General features: G+C 41.8%; 1 protein-coding gene across 2 annotated transcripts in view; it reads left to right on the top strand.

Annotated features, from left to right (window-relative positions):
- Positions 1 to 3,686: 3,686 nt before the first annotated feature.
- Positions 3,687 to 16,483, top strand: part of RBBP5 (RB binding protein 5, histone lysine methyltransferase complex subunit) — a 58,564-nt gene continuing 45,767 nt past the window's right edge. For both annotated transcript variants that reach the window (XM_089681116.1, XM_089681117.1), the window contains exons 1-2: positions 3,687 to 3,878; positions 16,223 to 16,248. In XM_089681116.1, the coding sequence (XP_089537242.1) occupies positions 3,860 to 3,878; positions 16,223 to 16,248 (45 nt within the window). In that variant the 5' untranslated portion in view covers positions 3,687 to 3,859. The remainder of the gene's footprint in view (positions 3,879 to 16,222; positions 16,249 to 16,483) is intronic.

Genomic DNA, 16,483 nt, shown 5'->3' on the forward strand with positions numbered 1-16,483 from the left:
CTCTCTGTTGAGTGACATGTGGTCTGGATGATGACAGAGATCACAGGCAGCAAACTCATTGGGGGGGCGTCATGGCTATAAACCTCACTAGCTGGTGCCCCTCTGTCTGCGAGACTCTTGCTGGAGAAGGGATCGTAGAACCATAAACCCAGCCCTCACAGAGCTTCAAAGACATTCCAGGTAGTCGTAAAAACAGACTTACATTTAAAAACTCACTTTTCCATATAATTTTATATCTTCAAATAGGACATAATTACATAAACATGGAGCACATATTCGGACGGCTAACTTTAAGACAAGTCGCCTGGTATATTACATCCCCTAGCTGGCATGTACAGTAGAGCAGAAAATGATATCATCTTAACCATCGAAGCAGGTATCTCATATTTCATATGTAGATGTTCAGAAGATTCTGCGTATTAATCAACTCGTGGATAGAATGTTCTATGTATCCAGGGTGAGTTATGAACCATAATATAAGCTAGGAGGGATTTTTGGTCATAGCTTGGGTCTCCGCCTGCCACACCCGCCCAAATGAGGTGATTGGTTCTCTGCTTCAGTGAGACACCCTGCTGAGTTCCTAGATAAAGGCTGTGATGCTTGAAGGTAAGCTAAGCTGAGTTGAGCTAAGTTGAAGAATCTCCCTTTTAACATCGGAACTTTGGGAGATAAGACCCTTTTGGCTCTGAAACCTGATCTGCTTAACCCAAAGCGGACGGAAAGTACTTTATCCCTCTAAACTTCTTTCTGTTATCTCTTTGCTGTGCTATTGTTCTCTGTATATTTATATATATATATTGGCTACATCTTTTTCTGTAAATATTTTTATTGCACCCTTTTAACCTTTTAGTAATAAATCTTACTTTCTGAAAGTGTTGAACTGTTTCTAAAGCTCTTTAATGCAAACTAAGAATCCCTGCCTCTGAAAAGCTCTACTGTGTGTATGTTTTAAACTTCGGTATATCTCTGCCTGCGGTGACAGTGGTATACCAACGATTATTCAAACATCATAGTGTTATTGCTGAGTTTCCTCTGTCTCTGTACAAAAAGGAGGTGGTGGCAGTGTGAAGGGTTAATTGTGTAATTAACCTGACTCAGTAACAATCGCTACCAGGCTGCAGGTACACAGGTTGTGGTCCATTAACTGGAAAATCTGCGTGCTGGGCGTAGCATTGTTACGCATGTGACAGCTCAGTTTTAGATTGGCTAGTCCTTCAGTCACGAGTTTGGTAAGAAGGGCTGGGGTCTGACACCGCGATCGTCACAGCACCTACATGTAATCATAACAGATTCTTGTCGTGGCATCTACATGTAATCATAATAGATTCTTTTCACCAAAATTTGTAGAACAGCCTGTGTGAATGAGGCCTTATACAGCCACTATGGACTTGCATGTGGCAATATACAGGACTTTTATTAGCACGATTGGTTGACTGAACACGTTTATTTACTAAACTCAGGGCCAGTTCACACCACAATTTCTGAATTCCAGATGCGTTTCTGCATGTGCATTTTTTATTTGTCCCAGTGTGTTTTTAATGCGTTCTGGTGTATTTTTCCTCTCATTTTCTTCATCTCAGTTCAGAACATATGTTTTCCGCTGCATTTTCCTGCATTCCATACAGAAAAAATACAGCATGTTCTATTTTTGTTGACTGCACTGGTGGGAACTCGGGCCATTGGAATACATGAAAACATTGTGCATGAATTTTTGATGCAGGTTAAAAATGCACTGGTCTGCATCTGGTGTGAACCAGCCCTCAGTAAGCATCAACATTCATACCATGCTCGCATCGGAATCATCTGATTAAAACCACATGCAAAATGTACTACGTTTGTGTTCTTCAGCAGTCAATAACAGTGGCTAAATGGTTAGCACTTCCGCCTGGCAGTACTAGGGTCATTGGTCCGAATCCCAACCATGGCACCACCTGTGTGGAGATGGCATGTTCTCCTTGTGCCTACATGGGTTTTCTCCGGGTACTCCGGTTTCCTCCTACACTCCAAAGACATACTGGTAGGTTAATTGGATCCTGTCTAAATTGGTCTTAGTATGTGTATGTATGAACGTAAGTTAGGGACCTTAGATTGTACACCTCTTGAGGGTTAAGGACTGATGCAAAGCGCTGTGTAAATTGACGGTGCTATATAGGTATCTGAAATAAATAAAATATAAATAAATAAAACACACCCCAAATGCAGGCTACAAAAGCAGTGCATTTGCCCGCACCTGATTGCATGGTACTTTTGTACCATGCAATCCAGTTGTAGTGTGTTTTAAAAGTAGTCCATGCACAACTTTTGGCAATAGTGCGGTGCTATTTCAGCTAATTCCAAATTAAGGGGCTGAAATCGCACCACACAAAACTGTATGTGAATCACGAAGGAACGCACAGCATGTTCCTGTGCAATTCAGATGCGAACATGGTATGAACCATCTCTAAATTAAAGTAAATTAACCCCATCATTTCACTTAACCATTTCCTGTCCAGCCCATGTACATGGGAGCAGTGCCGGATTGGGTTGCCGTTTATAAACAGCGCCACATTAACTGCCTGTGCGTGCTCTCTGGGAGCGCACGACACCGTGAACACCAATTGCTATACGGGACTTCTGTGTGAGGTCCCGATTCATGTGATTCCTGATTGGCCAATCGGTGATCACATGAATAGTAGTAAGCAAGATGTCACTTCCTGACATCATTGCTTACTACTAGTGAAATCTGTGAATGATCACAGAGGTCACATGGTACAAGGCTATTCACAACAGCCTTGTAACATGTGACAAGCTGTGACCAATCACAGCTCTCACAGTATTTCTCAATGGCTGCAAGAATGCAGCCAGAGAGAAGGAGAAATTATTGCTTTTACAGCCTTTATGGGTGTAAAAGCAATCAGTGTAAAAAAAAGAAAATCTTCATCACCCTCCACAAGTAGTACAGTGTCATGATGGTGACACTGTACTGCTAGGGTGACAGTATGTAAAAAAAAAAACAAATAATATAAAAAATTAAATAAAAATATTAATTTTTTTTGAAAATTATAATTTTTCCTTATTATAATTTGGGTTATTTTTTGACTAAAAAGTTAGATGAATACATTTTGGCCAAGATTTATGAAGAAAGATTATTTATTTGCAAAATTGTACAAGAAAACACTTTTTTTTCAAAATCTTTGGACTTTTTAATACAAATAAATACTAATAAAAACTAATAAAAATCCCAGTGGTGAATAAATACCACCAAAATAAAGTTTTATCTGTCTCAAAAGAAAATGCTAAAAAATTCATATGGGTACAGTGTTGCATGACCGCGCAATTGTCATTCAAAGTATGATAGCACTGAAAGCTGAAAATTGTCCTGGACTGGAAGGGAGGAAAGTGTCCAGACTTGAAGTGGTTAATTTACTGTCTTGCTTGCTGTTCTAAATGCATGCAAACTGTGTCTCACTATTTGCATTTGAATGGAAACCTAAATAAGCCATCACTATGGAAAGTCTTGCTTGCCCAGTTCTACATAAATCTACTACGTGCAAATAAAAACTGAACTACTAAAAAGAAAAGTACTGTGGCAGTTTGTTTCTTTTTTAAACAGAGTTCTCTAGCATTTGTATCTCTGGAACCTTAGTAGTGGGACTCTAGTACCGCACGGACAGTAATTTCTCTTGCACACACTAGAAGGCCGCGGCTGCCTTTCGAGGTGCCTGTCGTAAAATATTTTTGGTGTCCGCGTTGTTGCCGGATTCGTATGAGCTTTCGTTTACAATCCGTTCATAATCGCATTATTGTGTTTTACCTTCCCTGCCGCCCCAGTTTAGGGGCACGGCTAAAGGATAGAGCTGAGTAAACCAAGACCGGAGCCATGAATTTGGAGTTACTCGGTAAGGAGAGGTGGGAGGAAAGGAGCGGGATGTATGAAAGGAAGAATGGATGTGAGGGGCCCTGTGCTGTTTATGTAGTGGAGTGTTCACAAGCATTTCTCCTCACAGAAGCTCCGCTGGAGACAATCGTTCTGTGTATTAGTGTTGGTTGCTGCACAAAGTACAATTCGTTCTGTGCTCTGCTGCCGGGGGGTTCTGTATAAACAGGTCGCTGGCTGGAATTTTAGCAGCTGAATCTCTGCTGTCACAATACTCTGACAGTGTCTGCAGCTGCTGAGCGAGGAATATTTCCCAACACGTCTCTTTGACAAAAGTTGATCAAACGATCGACTTCTGTCAAGCAGGGACAGCTGCACATAGGGTTACCATCTCATCCCTTAAAAACCGAACATATTAATTCCACAGATTCTGAGGCTGATTAAGGCAGTAATTAAACTCACTTTGTGCCTTATGTGCATTAAATTAGCCCCAGAACCAGTGGAATTAATGTGTTTGGTATTAAAGAGATGAGGTGACAACCCTAGCCACACACTGATCGCAATTCAGCCGCCCTGTCCCTTCAGAGCCAGCAAAATTTCACTTAGTATATGGCCGGTGTTTGATGTGGTGGCTACATTTTTTCCTTTATCATCATGTGGTGGTTCTGTTGGAAACACGCTTTTTGTTCTTAGGGCCGGTTCACAGTACATGCGTTTCACTTGCTTTTTTTCTGCCTCAAAAACACACAGAAAGTAGATTATATGGTTGTCAATGTCATAGTTCACATCAGTGGTTGCAGAAAAAAAAGTAGAACAGGCTGCATTTTTTTCCTACATAGAACTGTACTGGAACGCAATAAAACACACCAAAATGCACTGGAATGCTCACGTCTCTACTTAAGTTGAAGAAAAAGAGGGGAAAAAATTAACCGGAAAGCATAAAAAATGCATCAGAAACGCACCTGGACTGCGTTTTTATATAGTGTGAACTGGCCCTTACCCCAGGTGCACACCGAAGTGTTTTCTGCAGTGTTTTGTAGAAACGCAGTACAGTCCATTTAACATGAATTCCTATGGGACAGGTTCACATCTCCGCGTTTTCACCCGGTGCGTTTTTTGGAAAGGGTCAGGGACTTTTTTGAACACACAAAGTTGCTTTTTTGGTTCTATAGACTTCAATGGAAATGATGCAGAAAAGCATGTATTGCGCTTTTGCGGCATTTTTGATGCGTTTTACGTTGCGTTTTTAAATTTGTCTGGCAAAATAAATGCAAAATGTGTAAAAAAAAAAAAAAAAAAAAAAAACACACCGCAAACTGCATAGGTGTGAACCTAGCCTTAAAGAGGGTCTTCAGGCTGTCTGAAAAAATTTAAGTGTTACTAAACCCAGGACCCTGCATTCACTATATCTGGTCTCCCACAGTACACATGGAAATGCAATTATTTTAGTAACTATAAACTGCTAAATACCTTTTCTCATCAGCAGTTAGAGCAGTCTTGTGACTTCTATCTGTGTCCAGTAGAGCACATGATAAAGCTTGTAGGAGCAGTTTTCATTCTGCTCTAGGAGGATGCAGAACCCCTGACCTCTGTCTGGGCAGTGCTGATTGGCCCTGTGCTGATCACATGCACTTTCCCAAGAAAAAAAAAAACCTCTAGCAATACACACCAAACTGAGCATGTGCAGAGTGTCTCCACATGGTATGTCTAATCAGGAGATAAGAGACTGACACTGGAAGAAGGGGAGGATCAGAGAAGTCTAGCTCAAATTGCCTTTTTACACAATTCAGAGGATTAACCCCTTAGGCTCCACAATGAGTATAACAAGCATGCTTTACTGCATATACAGACTGATTTTACAGTTGTGGGTTTAGGAACACTTTGGGGTTTATTTACTAAAGCTGGAGAGTCCAAAATCAGACTCCCTTCTGCATAGAAACCAATCAGCTTCTAACCTCAGCTTGTTCAATGAAGCTTTGGCAATGAAACCTGGAAGCTGATTGGTTTCTATGCAGAAGTGAGTCTGATTTTGCACTCTCCAGCTTTAGTAAATAAACCCCTTTAAGTCAGCAGCTACAAATACTGTAGCTGCTGAATTTTAATAAAAGGACACTTACCTGTCCAATGATCCAGCACTGTCCTCACCTAGGACAGTTCTTTGCTGGTTTTCAGGTCCGCGGCACCAGCCTGTTTACTGTGGGAACCGAGCTTTGACTCCTTATGGCTTCACACTTCTCATGCACGAGCCCGGCTGTGCTCTGTGAATGGTCCTGCAGCCTCCTAGGACCTGTGATGTTTCCCAGAAGGTTGAAGAGGGTAGTGGTTTTGTAGAATTTTGCCAACGCAATCCAACTAGAAGTTGGAGTGGGTACCTGTCAAAACCAGCTATCTGTCCCCCCCCCCCCCCAAAAAAAGTTCCAAAAGAAGGGGAGGACAGCATAAAGTGGAACTTCCCCCAATTAGGACTGGAGCGAATTCTTCTGTGGCTGTCAGTGGCTGGGTGCATCCGCTGGCCCTGTTCACTATAATGGCAGGTCACCAGCTATTCCCTGCTGTCTGCACAGCCAGCTATTACCTGCAGTGGTCGCTGGGTGTGACACACCTAGCCACTAAGAGTTGCAGCAGAATCTCTGTTTCCTGCTGCTACTATTCACATCAACCCTAACTGCTGGTGTGAATGTAGCCTTAGGGTGCCATTCTGCAGGACACCTCACTCTATCTTATGTAGGCGGGGAGGTGTTGTGTAGTCTTTTCTTTGCTTTTGTTACAATGCTACTCATTCTTAGTTACAGTATGAAGGATCAGCATTGTAACATGAGTACATAAGAGAACTACAGAACACCTCCCCTTCCTTCAAAAGGCAGAGTGAAGTGTCCAGGTAGACATTACAAACTTTTGCTAACATTGTTTGAGTTAAAGAAGTACACAATTCCCCACACTCATAATTTTTCCCCCTCTTCCTGTTGTGCTGTGTTCTCTTCAAAACACATTCTCACCCGCACAGTGAATCCAATGTTTTACCTGTTGCAGATCTGCTGCCCAGGTGCAATACAGTGGGTCTTGCTCCACCATCTTCAGCTGGCTGCCTCTTCCAAGTTCAGTGACACACCAGACTCCGCACACTGGCTGCACTGTGTGTTGGTCCTGCAGCCACCTGTGACATGTGATGTGTGCATCCCAGGAGGCTGTGGGACCAGGCATATCATTTTGGCCTAGGCCAGAATGGCAGAGGGGGAGAGGGGAAAATCTAGATTTTTTTTTTTTTCTGACCAGCAACTCTGCCATAAGAGACCATGAGAGACAAAGGGAGGCAGCCATTGCTGAACTCTTCTTTTGATAATGCTAGTTCTCTGGCTGTCATTCTGATTTTTTTTTTCTTTTACTTTCTTCCTATGTGAACCACAAGCATAAAAATAAGTAGTTCTGACAATTTTTTAAAACTCATTTATAGTGTGCACGTTCCAGGTCTGGATCAGAAATATGCTGGTCACACAGCCAAGCATGTTTAGAAGGAGGCCTGCCATGGCAGCCCCCTAAATTCCCTTAAGACAAAGTCACTTAAGGGGCACCATGTTTGGGATAAGTCCTTACATTTCCTCTATACCAAGCTTACTCTCACCCATTTATTTACATAGGTCAAAATATCTGCTAAGAGTTTAGAATTTTTGGGATCACAAGACGCACAGTTAGTGAGGAACAGAAGTATTTGAACACCCTGCGATTTTGCAAGTTCTCCTACTTAGAAATCATGGAGGGGTCTGAAATTCACATTGTAGGTGCATTCCCACTCTGAGAGACAGAATTTAAAAAATAAAATTCAGGAAAGCACATTGTATGATTTTTAAAGAATTTATTTGTCTTGCACTGCTGAACATAAGTATTTGAACACCTGAGAAAATCAGTGTTAATATTTGGTACAGAAGCCTTTGTTTGCAATTACAGAGGTCAAACGTTTCCTGTAGTTCTTGACCAGGTTTGCACACACTGCAACAGGGATTTTGGCCCACTCCTCCACACAGATCTCCTCTAGATCTGTCAGGTTTCTGGGCTGTCGCTGAGCAGCACGGAGTTTCAGCTCCCTCCAAAGATGTTCTATTGGATTTAGGTCTGGAGACTGGCTAGGCCACTCCAGAACCTTGATATGCTTCTTACGGAGCCACTCCTTGGTTATCCCGGCTGTGTGCTTCGGGTCGTTGTGATGTTGGAAGACCCAGCCACGACCCATCTTCAATGCTCTGACTGAGGTAAGGAGGTTGTTGCTCAAAATCTCACAATAAATGGCCCCATTCATCCTCTCCTTAACCACATGCCGCCCAGCCACTGTAGAAATACGTTGGCAGGGCGGCACAGCTGGGCAAAACCACGTTTTAAAACGTGTGTTTGGAAAACAGGTAGGGGGCGCACGAGAAGAAAAATATCGTTTTTCTTCAAAATTTTTGGTCTTTTTTGTTTATAGCGTGAAAAATAAAAAGCGCACAGGTGATCAAATGCCACCGATTAGAAAGCTCTATTTGTGTGAAAAAAAGGACGTAAATTTTGTTTGGGTCCAGCATTGCATGACCACGCAATTATCAGTTGAATTAGTGCAGCGCCGAGTAGCAAAAAGAGGCCTGGTCATTAAGGGGGGTAAATCCTCAGGAGGGCAAGTGGTTAATACAGTGCAGTCGTCCTGTCCCCTTCACAGAAAAGCACCCCGAAAGCATGATGTTACCACCATCATGCTTCACAGTAGGGATGGTGTTCTTGGGATGCAATTCATCCTTCTTTTTCCTCCAAACACGACGAGTGAAGTTTAGACCAAAAAGTTCTACTTTGGTCTCATCTGACCACATGACTTTCTCCCATGCCTCCTCTGGATCATCCAGATGGTCATTGGCAAACTTCAGACGGGCCTGGACATGTGATGACTTGAGCAGGGGAACCTTCCGTGCAATGCATGATTTGAAACCATGACGGCATAGTGTTCTACCGACAGTGACCTTTGAAACTGTGGTCCCAGCTCTCTGCATGTCATTGACCAGCTCCTCCCTTGTAGTTCTGGGCTGATTCCTCACCTTTCTTATCAGTGATACCCCACGAGGTAAAATCTTGCATAGAGCCCCAGTCCGAGGGAGACTGACATTTGTCTTTAGCCTCTTCCATTTTTTAACAATTGCTCCAAAAGTTGATCTATTTTCACCAAGCTGCTTGGCAATTGCCCTGTAACCCTTTCCAGCCTTGTGGAGGTCCACAATTTTGTCTCTGGTGTCTTTTGACAGCTCTTTGGTCTTGCCCATGGTAGTAGTTGGCGTCTGACTGTGGGGTGGACAGGTGTCTTTAAAGAGCTCAGACAGGTGCTACTAAGTTAGATTAATGAGTGGAGGAGAGGTGGACTTTTTAAAGGCACAGTGACAGGTCTTTGAGAGCCAGAATTCTTGCTGTTTCTTAGGTGTTCAAATACTTATGTTCAGCAGTGCAAGACAAATAAATTCTTTAAAAATCATACAATGTGATTTCCTGATTTGTTTTTTTTATTCTGTCTCTCAGAGTGGGAATGCACCTACAATGTGAATTTCAGACCCCTCCATGATTTCTAAGTGGGAGAACTTGCAAAATCGCAGGGTGTTCAAATACTTCTGTTCCTCACTGTAGGTCCATATATATTTGGACACAGGCACAATTTTAGTTTTATCAGGTATTTAGCAAAACATATTTAGCCTATAGTTATATAATGGATATGGGTTGAAAGTGCACACTCTCAGGTTTAATTTGAGGGTATGTACATCCATATTGGAGGAAGGGTTTAGGAATTACAGCTCTTAAGAGTAGCCATCCCACTTTTACAAGGGACCAAAAGTAATTGGACAATTGAATCAAAAGCTGTTTCATGGCCAGGTGTGGGCTACTCCTTCCTTATTTCTTCATCAGTTAAGCAGGTAAATGGCCTGGAGTTGATTCTAAGTGTGGTACAGTATTTGCATTTGAGATCTATTGCTGTGAACCTACACCATGCATTCAAAAACAAAACAAATCCATCAGAGAGACAGCAGCAACATTAGGAGTGGCCAAATCAACAGTTTGGTACATTCTGAGGAAAGAAAAACACACTGGTGAGCTCTGCAACGTAAAAAGGCATGGACGTCCACGGAAGACAACAGTGGTGGATGATCGCAGGATCCTATCTATTAGGGATGCACTGAAATTTTGGCCACTGAAACACATCGGCCAAAAATATCCTTATTGGCATTTTGCAGATAGGAAAATGTAGCCAATACAGGGGACTGTGTGTACTGCAGATGTGGGGGGGGGGGGGGGGGGGCAGCAGAGAAAGGCAGGAGAGGAGCAGTGTATACAGTGAATGACTGTCACTATATGCCAGTGCCGTTTTTAAATGTAATTACTGGCTTTTTTTTTTTCTTCACTATAGCTCAAAGAATGAGCTGTCACTCTCCTCGAGCTAAAAGAAACAAGGTTTCTTTATAGTTTCTCTCCCGAGCTAAAGGAAACAGAGTTTTCTTTAGCTCCAGGGAAAGTGACAGCTCATTATCTGAGCTATAGTGAAGAAAAAAAAAAAAAAAAGTCGGCAATTGCATTTAAAAACCGGCACTGACATATAGGGGTTTATTTACTAAAGCTGGAGAGTCCAAAATCAGACTCCCTTCTGCATAGAAACCAATCAGCTTCCAGGTTTCATTGCCAAAGCTTCACTGAACAAGCTGAGGTTAGAAGCTGATTGGTTTCTATGCAGAAGGGAGTCTGATTTTGGACTCTCCAGCTTTAGTAAATAAACCCCATGGTGACAGCCAGTGAGGGAGCCTCTCTGTGTACACTGTTCCCTCACTGTATACACTGGTCTTCTCTTTCTCCCTCCTTGCACACACTGCCCCCTGCCCCCAACAAAAAGGACCTGTCACTCATATATTCTCACATAGGGGACTATTGGTCCCCTATGTGATAGCAATAAAATCATAAGCTAAAAAAAATATATATATTATATTATAGAATTTTCATTTTGGTGCACCACTACTATCTATGGTAAGGAAAAACCCATTTACAACATCTAGACAAGTGAAGGAGACACTCCAGGAGGTGGGCATATCGTTGTCAAAGTCTACAATCAGGAGAAGACTTCACGAGAGCAAATACAGAGGGTTCACCACAAGGTGAAAACCATTCATAAGCCCAAAGAATAGAAAATCCAGATTAGACTTTGCCAAAAAAACATAAAAAAGCCAGACCAGTTCTGGAAAAGCATTCTTTGTACGGAGGAAACTAAGCTTAAAGTGAAGTTCCGCCTGAAGGGAAAAAAAAAAGTCAGCAGCTACAAAAACTGTAGCTGCTGACTTTTAAAATACAGACACTTACCTGTCCCTTGGTCCAGCGGTGTCCTCACTAATGCTGGTTTCACCGGCTGTCTTCTCTCCCTGGCGCTGGCATATTCAGTGTGGGCACTTTGCTGTGACAGCTTGCAGCTTCACAGCCGGGTGCCCACTGCGCATGCAGGAGAAGCGCTGTGCTTTGTGAATGGCCCCGTAGTCTTCTGGGACCTGTCACATGTCCCAGAAGACTATGGGGGGGGGGAGAGGGGAGAGGACAACTTCTCGCCTAGGCGATCACAGCAGAAGTGGGACCGGCTACCAGTCAATTTCGGGTACATGCTCTCCAAAAGTGCCAATCCTTAATGGGGAACGGGGGAAAAAGGCTTAAAGCGGAACTTCCCCTTTTGTGTGGAGCTCCGTTTTAATCTGTACCAGAATGATGGGAAGAATAAAGTGTGGAGAAGGCTTGGAACAACTCATGATCCAAAGCACACAATGTCATCTGTAAAACAGGCAGTGTGATGGCATGGGCATGCATGGCTTCCAGTGGTACTGGGTCATTGGTGTTTATTGATGATGTGACAGAAGACAGAATCAGCCGGATGAATTCTGCAGTGTTTAGAGATATACTGTCAGCCCAGATTCAATCAAATGCAGCAAAGTTGATTGGACGGCGCTTCACAGTACAGATGGACAATGATCCAAAACACACTGCAAAAGCAACCCAGGAGCTTTTGAAGTAAGAGAGGTTGAATATTCTGCAATGGCCGAGTCAATCACCTGATCTCAACCCAATTGAGCATGCATTTCACTTGCTGAAGGCAAAACTAAAGGCAGAAAGACCCACAAACAAAGAACAACTGAAGACCGCTGCAGTTAGAGCCTGGCAAAGAATCAGAAAGGAGGAAACCCAGTCTTTGGTAATGTCCATGGGTTCCAGACTTCAGGCAGTCGTTGCCAGTAAAGGATTCTCAACAAAATATTACAAATGAACATTTTATTTATGGTTCTATTAATTTATCCAATTACATTTGCACCCTTGAAAATGGAGGGACTGTGTATAAAAATGGTTGCAGTTCCTAAAATTTGTTCTTGATATTTATGTTCAACCCCTTAAATTAAAGCTGAAATTCTGCACTTCAAATTCATTTGGATTATTTAGTTTTAATTTATTCTGGTGGCATACAGAGCCAAAAGTATGAAAATTGTGCCTGTGTCCAAATATACAGTGGGGATCGAACGTTTGGGCACCCCAGCTAAAAATTTGTATTAATGTGCATAAAGAAGCCAAGGAAAGATGGAAAAATCTCCAAAAGGCATCAAATTACAGATTAGACATTCTTATAATATGTCAACAAAAGTTAGATTTTATTTCCATCATTTACACTTTCAAAATAACCGAAAACAAAAAAATGGCGTCTGCAAAAGTTTGGGCATCCTGCAGAATTTATAGCATGCACTGCCCCTTTTGCCAAGCTGAGACCTGCCAGTGTCATGGATTGTTCTCAATCATCATATGGGAAGACCAGGTTATGTCAATCTCAAAGGTTTTAAATGCCCAGACTCATCTGACCTTGCCCCAACAATCAGCACCATGGGTTCTTCTAAGCAGTTGTCTAGAAAACTGAAACTGAAAATAGTTGACGCTCACAAAGCTGGAGAAGGCTATAAGAAGATAGCAAAGCGTTTTCAGATGTCAATATCCTCTGTTCGGAATGTAATTAAGAAATGGCAGTCATCAGGAACAGTGGAAGTTAAAGCAAGATCTGGAAGACCAAGAAAAATATCAGACAGAACAGCTCGCAGGATTGTGAGAAAAACAATTCAAAACCCACGTTTGACTGCACAATCCCTCCAGAAAGATCTGGCAGACACTGGAGTTGTGGTACACTATTCCACTATAAAGAGATACTTGTACAAATATGGTCTTCATGGTAGAGTAATCAGAAGAAAACCTCTTCTACGTCCTCACCACAAAAATCATCGTTTGAACTTTGCAAATGAACATATAGACAAGACTGATGCATTTTGAAAACAAGTTCTGTGGACTGATGAGGTTAAAATTGAACTTTTTGGCTGGAATGAGCAAAGGTACGTTTGGAGAAGAAGGGGCGCAGAATTTAATGAAAAGAACCTCTGTCCAACTGTTAAGCATGGGGTTGGATCAATCATGCTTTGGGGTTGTGTTGCAGCCAGTGGCACAGGGAACATCTCACGAGCAGAAGGAAAAATGGATTCAAGAAAATTTCAGCAAATTTTGGATGGTAACTTGATGCCATCTGTGAAAAAGCTGAAGTTAAAGAGAGGATGGCTTCTACAAATGGATAATGATCCTAAACACACCTCGAAATTCACTGGGGATTACATCAAGAGGCGTAAACTGAAGGTTTTGCCATGGCCTTCACAATCTCCTGACCTCAACATAATTGAAAATCTATGGATAGACCTTAAAAGAGCAGTGTGTGACAGACAGCCCAGAAATCTCAAAGAACTGGAAGACTTTTGTAAGGAAGAATGGGCAAAGATACCTCAAACAAGAATTGAAAGACTCTTGGCTGGCTACAAAAAGGGTTTACAAGCTGTGATACTTGCCAAAGGGGGCAGTACAAGATATTAACTCTGCAGGGTGCCCAAACTTTTGCAGACGCCATTTTTTGTTTTCTGTTATTTTGAAAGTGTAAATGATAGAAATAAAATCTAACTTTTGTTGACATATTATAAGAATGTCTAATCTGTAATTTGATGCCTTTTGGAGATTTTTCCATCTTTCCTTGGCTTCTTTATGCACATTAATACAAATTTATAGCTGGGGTGCCCAAACGTTCGATCCCCACTGTATGTGGACCTAACTGTATGAGGAGATTATGTGAAGAAGATTCTTTTTTGAGGATATTTGACATTTTGCACTGTATGGACTTTATAACTTTGGTTATTATTAAGGGGTTTAAATAATTTATATAGAATTGGTAATTTTTTTGTATTTATCCGGGGGCATAGAGTGTTCCAGCAGCTGGGGTAAATCATGTGTTTTAGCCATACACCTTGGTTAGGAAATATATTTTTTGTTACAACTGATAATAGATTTTTGTATTTTGTTAGTGCAAAAAAAAAAAAAGAACATTTTATCAATCCCTAGCTTTCAGTATGAACCTTACTCTCAGGTTACATCCTCTTTCCTCACAGATAGATGTTGACAAATTATTTGTATCCATTAACCATTTGAATACCGTGCAATTTTACACCTTCCTGCCCAGGCCATTTTTTGCAGGTTTCAGCGCTCTCACACTTTGAATGACAATTGCGCGGTCATACAACATTGTACCCAAACTAAAATTTTATCATTTTCTATTGGCTGGGCGTGTATTGGTTAAAGTTCTAGATTGAGTGAAGGATGAGAACATTTGGCAGAGAAACAAAAGAGAAAAAGTTGTTTCTTGGTGGAGAACAGATGAATTGGTAGAAATATATTTAACTATGAATAAAGAAAAGAAAAAGGTGGAGCCCTTGGTGGAGGATGAGATGTACTCCACCTTGGAGAAACAATGAAATGTTTGAAAATGTTTCTTTTTCAGTTCACAGTAGCTTGAAGCTTAAAGTGGAGTTCCAGACTTTTTTTGTTTACTAGAAGTCAGCAGCTACAAAAACTGTAGCTGCTGACTTTTAATAAACACACACATACCTGTCCCAGGGTTCAGCGATGTACTCACCCGTGCTTTCCTTATTCTCTCCACGGCGCCGGCATCTCAACTGTGAGCACCAGGCTGTGACAGCTTGCAGCTTCACAGCCGGGTGCCCACTGCACATGTGCGAATCACGCTGCGCACCCTGACTGGTTCGGCAGTCTTCTAGTACCTGTGAAAGGGAAGGAGGGGGCCTAACGTCTGGCTCACTTTGCCGTGGTGAACTGAGCCGGAAAGGGGAAGCGGGTACCTGTCAAAACCAGTTCCCCTCCCCCCCAAGTGGTGCCAAATATGGCAGTGGAGGGGGGAGGAGGCAAACAATCGGAGCCTCCACTTTAGGGTGGAACTCCGCTGCACCTAAAGTGGACTGAAGATTTGGCTCCGATGAGGACATCGCTGGATCCCTGGACGGGTAAGTGTCCATAATATTAAAAAGTCAGCAGCTACAGTATTTGTATCTGCTGACTTTCAAATTTTGGGCGGATACTGGAGTTCCTCTTTATTTTTTTTATTTTTTTTGCTGTGCATCACTAGGGACATTCTTGCCTCTAATGAAGTGTATCCTATGTCCTGCTAGCTGCTGCATAGTGTAGAAATCTTTTAACAGTGATGACTTTCCGGTACTGCTAGGGTTAACAGCAGACATTGCAAGTTTGAAAGTTGCACATTTCTTCACTAGAATGAATACTATTTGGGGACACACACTCGTCCCTCCTTTTTCCTGGCCATCCTGGGCTGCATGCTCTAATGGTCTGGTATGGATTTTGGGGGGCTCACGCCATTTTTTTTTCTTTATTTTGATGAAGGCCCCCCCCCCCAAAAAAAAAGATACATCCTGAAGTATAGTTTGGGAGGGGAACCTCTTCTTTTTTTTTACATTCTGCTGTTAGCAGGGAAGTCATGGTTCCACTCTTCCTCCTCCCCTCCCCACCCCCCTTCTCTGCCATGTTTGTAATATATTTTGGTGAGGGTCAAAACCAGGTACCTGCTCCCACTTCCGGTCGAATCACTGCAGCGGATCCACTAGCAGGAATACCACTGCAAAACGTTTCACTTTACGCTGCAGCTGACGGTCCGGACTGTGATAACATAACGTGCAAAAACACATTAATTACCTCAAAATAAAAAAATGTAACTCGTGCTGTATTTAATGTGCATTTTTCTGTGAATTGCACAAGTACAAGTTATATACCGCATGAGTTATTTTAACTCTTAGTGGATTGACCCCCGTGTCTCAAATACAGCAGGCATGCCACTGATTGAAAGCTGAACAAAAAAAAATAAGGCAATCTATTAAAATCTCTGCAAAACTCAAAAAAAAATCCCTGTTTGTGTACAATTTTGTGTTAATTGCTTTTTTTTTTTTTTTTTTTTTTTTGATCCCCCAGAATCTTTTGGACAGAACTACCCAGAGGTGAGCATATATTATTTTCCATGCATGTTCCACATCATTTGTAACTTATATGGATTTTAAATTCCAATTAACTGGTGATTCAAGTGATATAAAATTCTAATAAAATTCATAATAAAACAATTAGATGATGCCTTTTTACATTTTAAAAACAGAATTCTGTTTTGTTATCTATAATTTTGTACAGTTGGGAATAATTTGAATCTTTCAGAGAGAGAGACAGAACAGGAGATATGAA

The sequence above is a fragment of the Staurois parvus genome, unplaced genomic scaffold (genome assembly GCF_062004578.1).
Source record: "Staurois parvus isolate SC_StPar_1 unplaced genomic scaffold, SC_StPar_1.0 ptg000261l, whole genome shotgun sequence".
Taxonomy (NCBI): Eukaryota; Metazoa; Chordata; class Amphibia; order Anura; family Ranidae; genus Staurois; species Staurois parvus.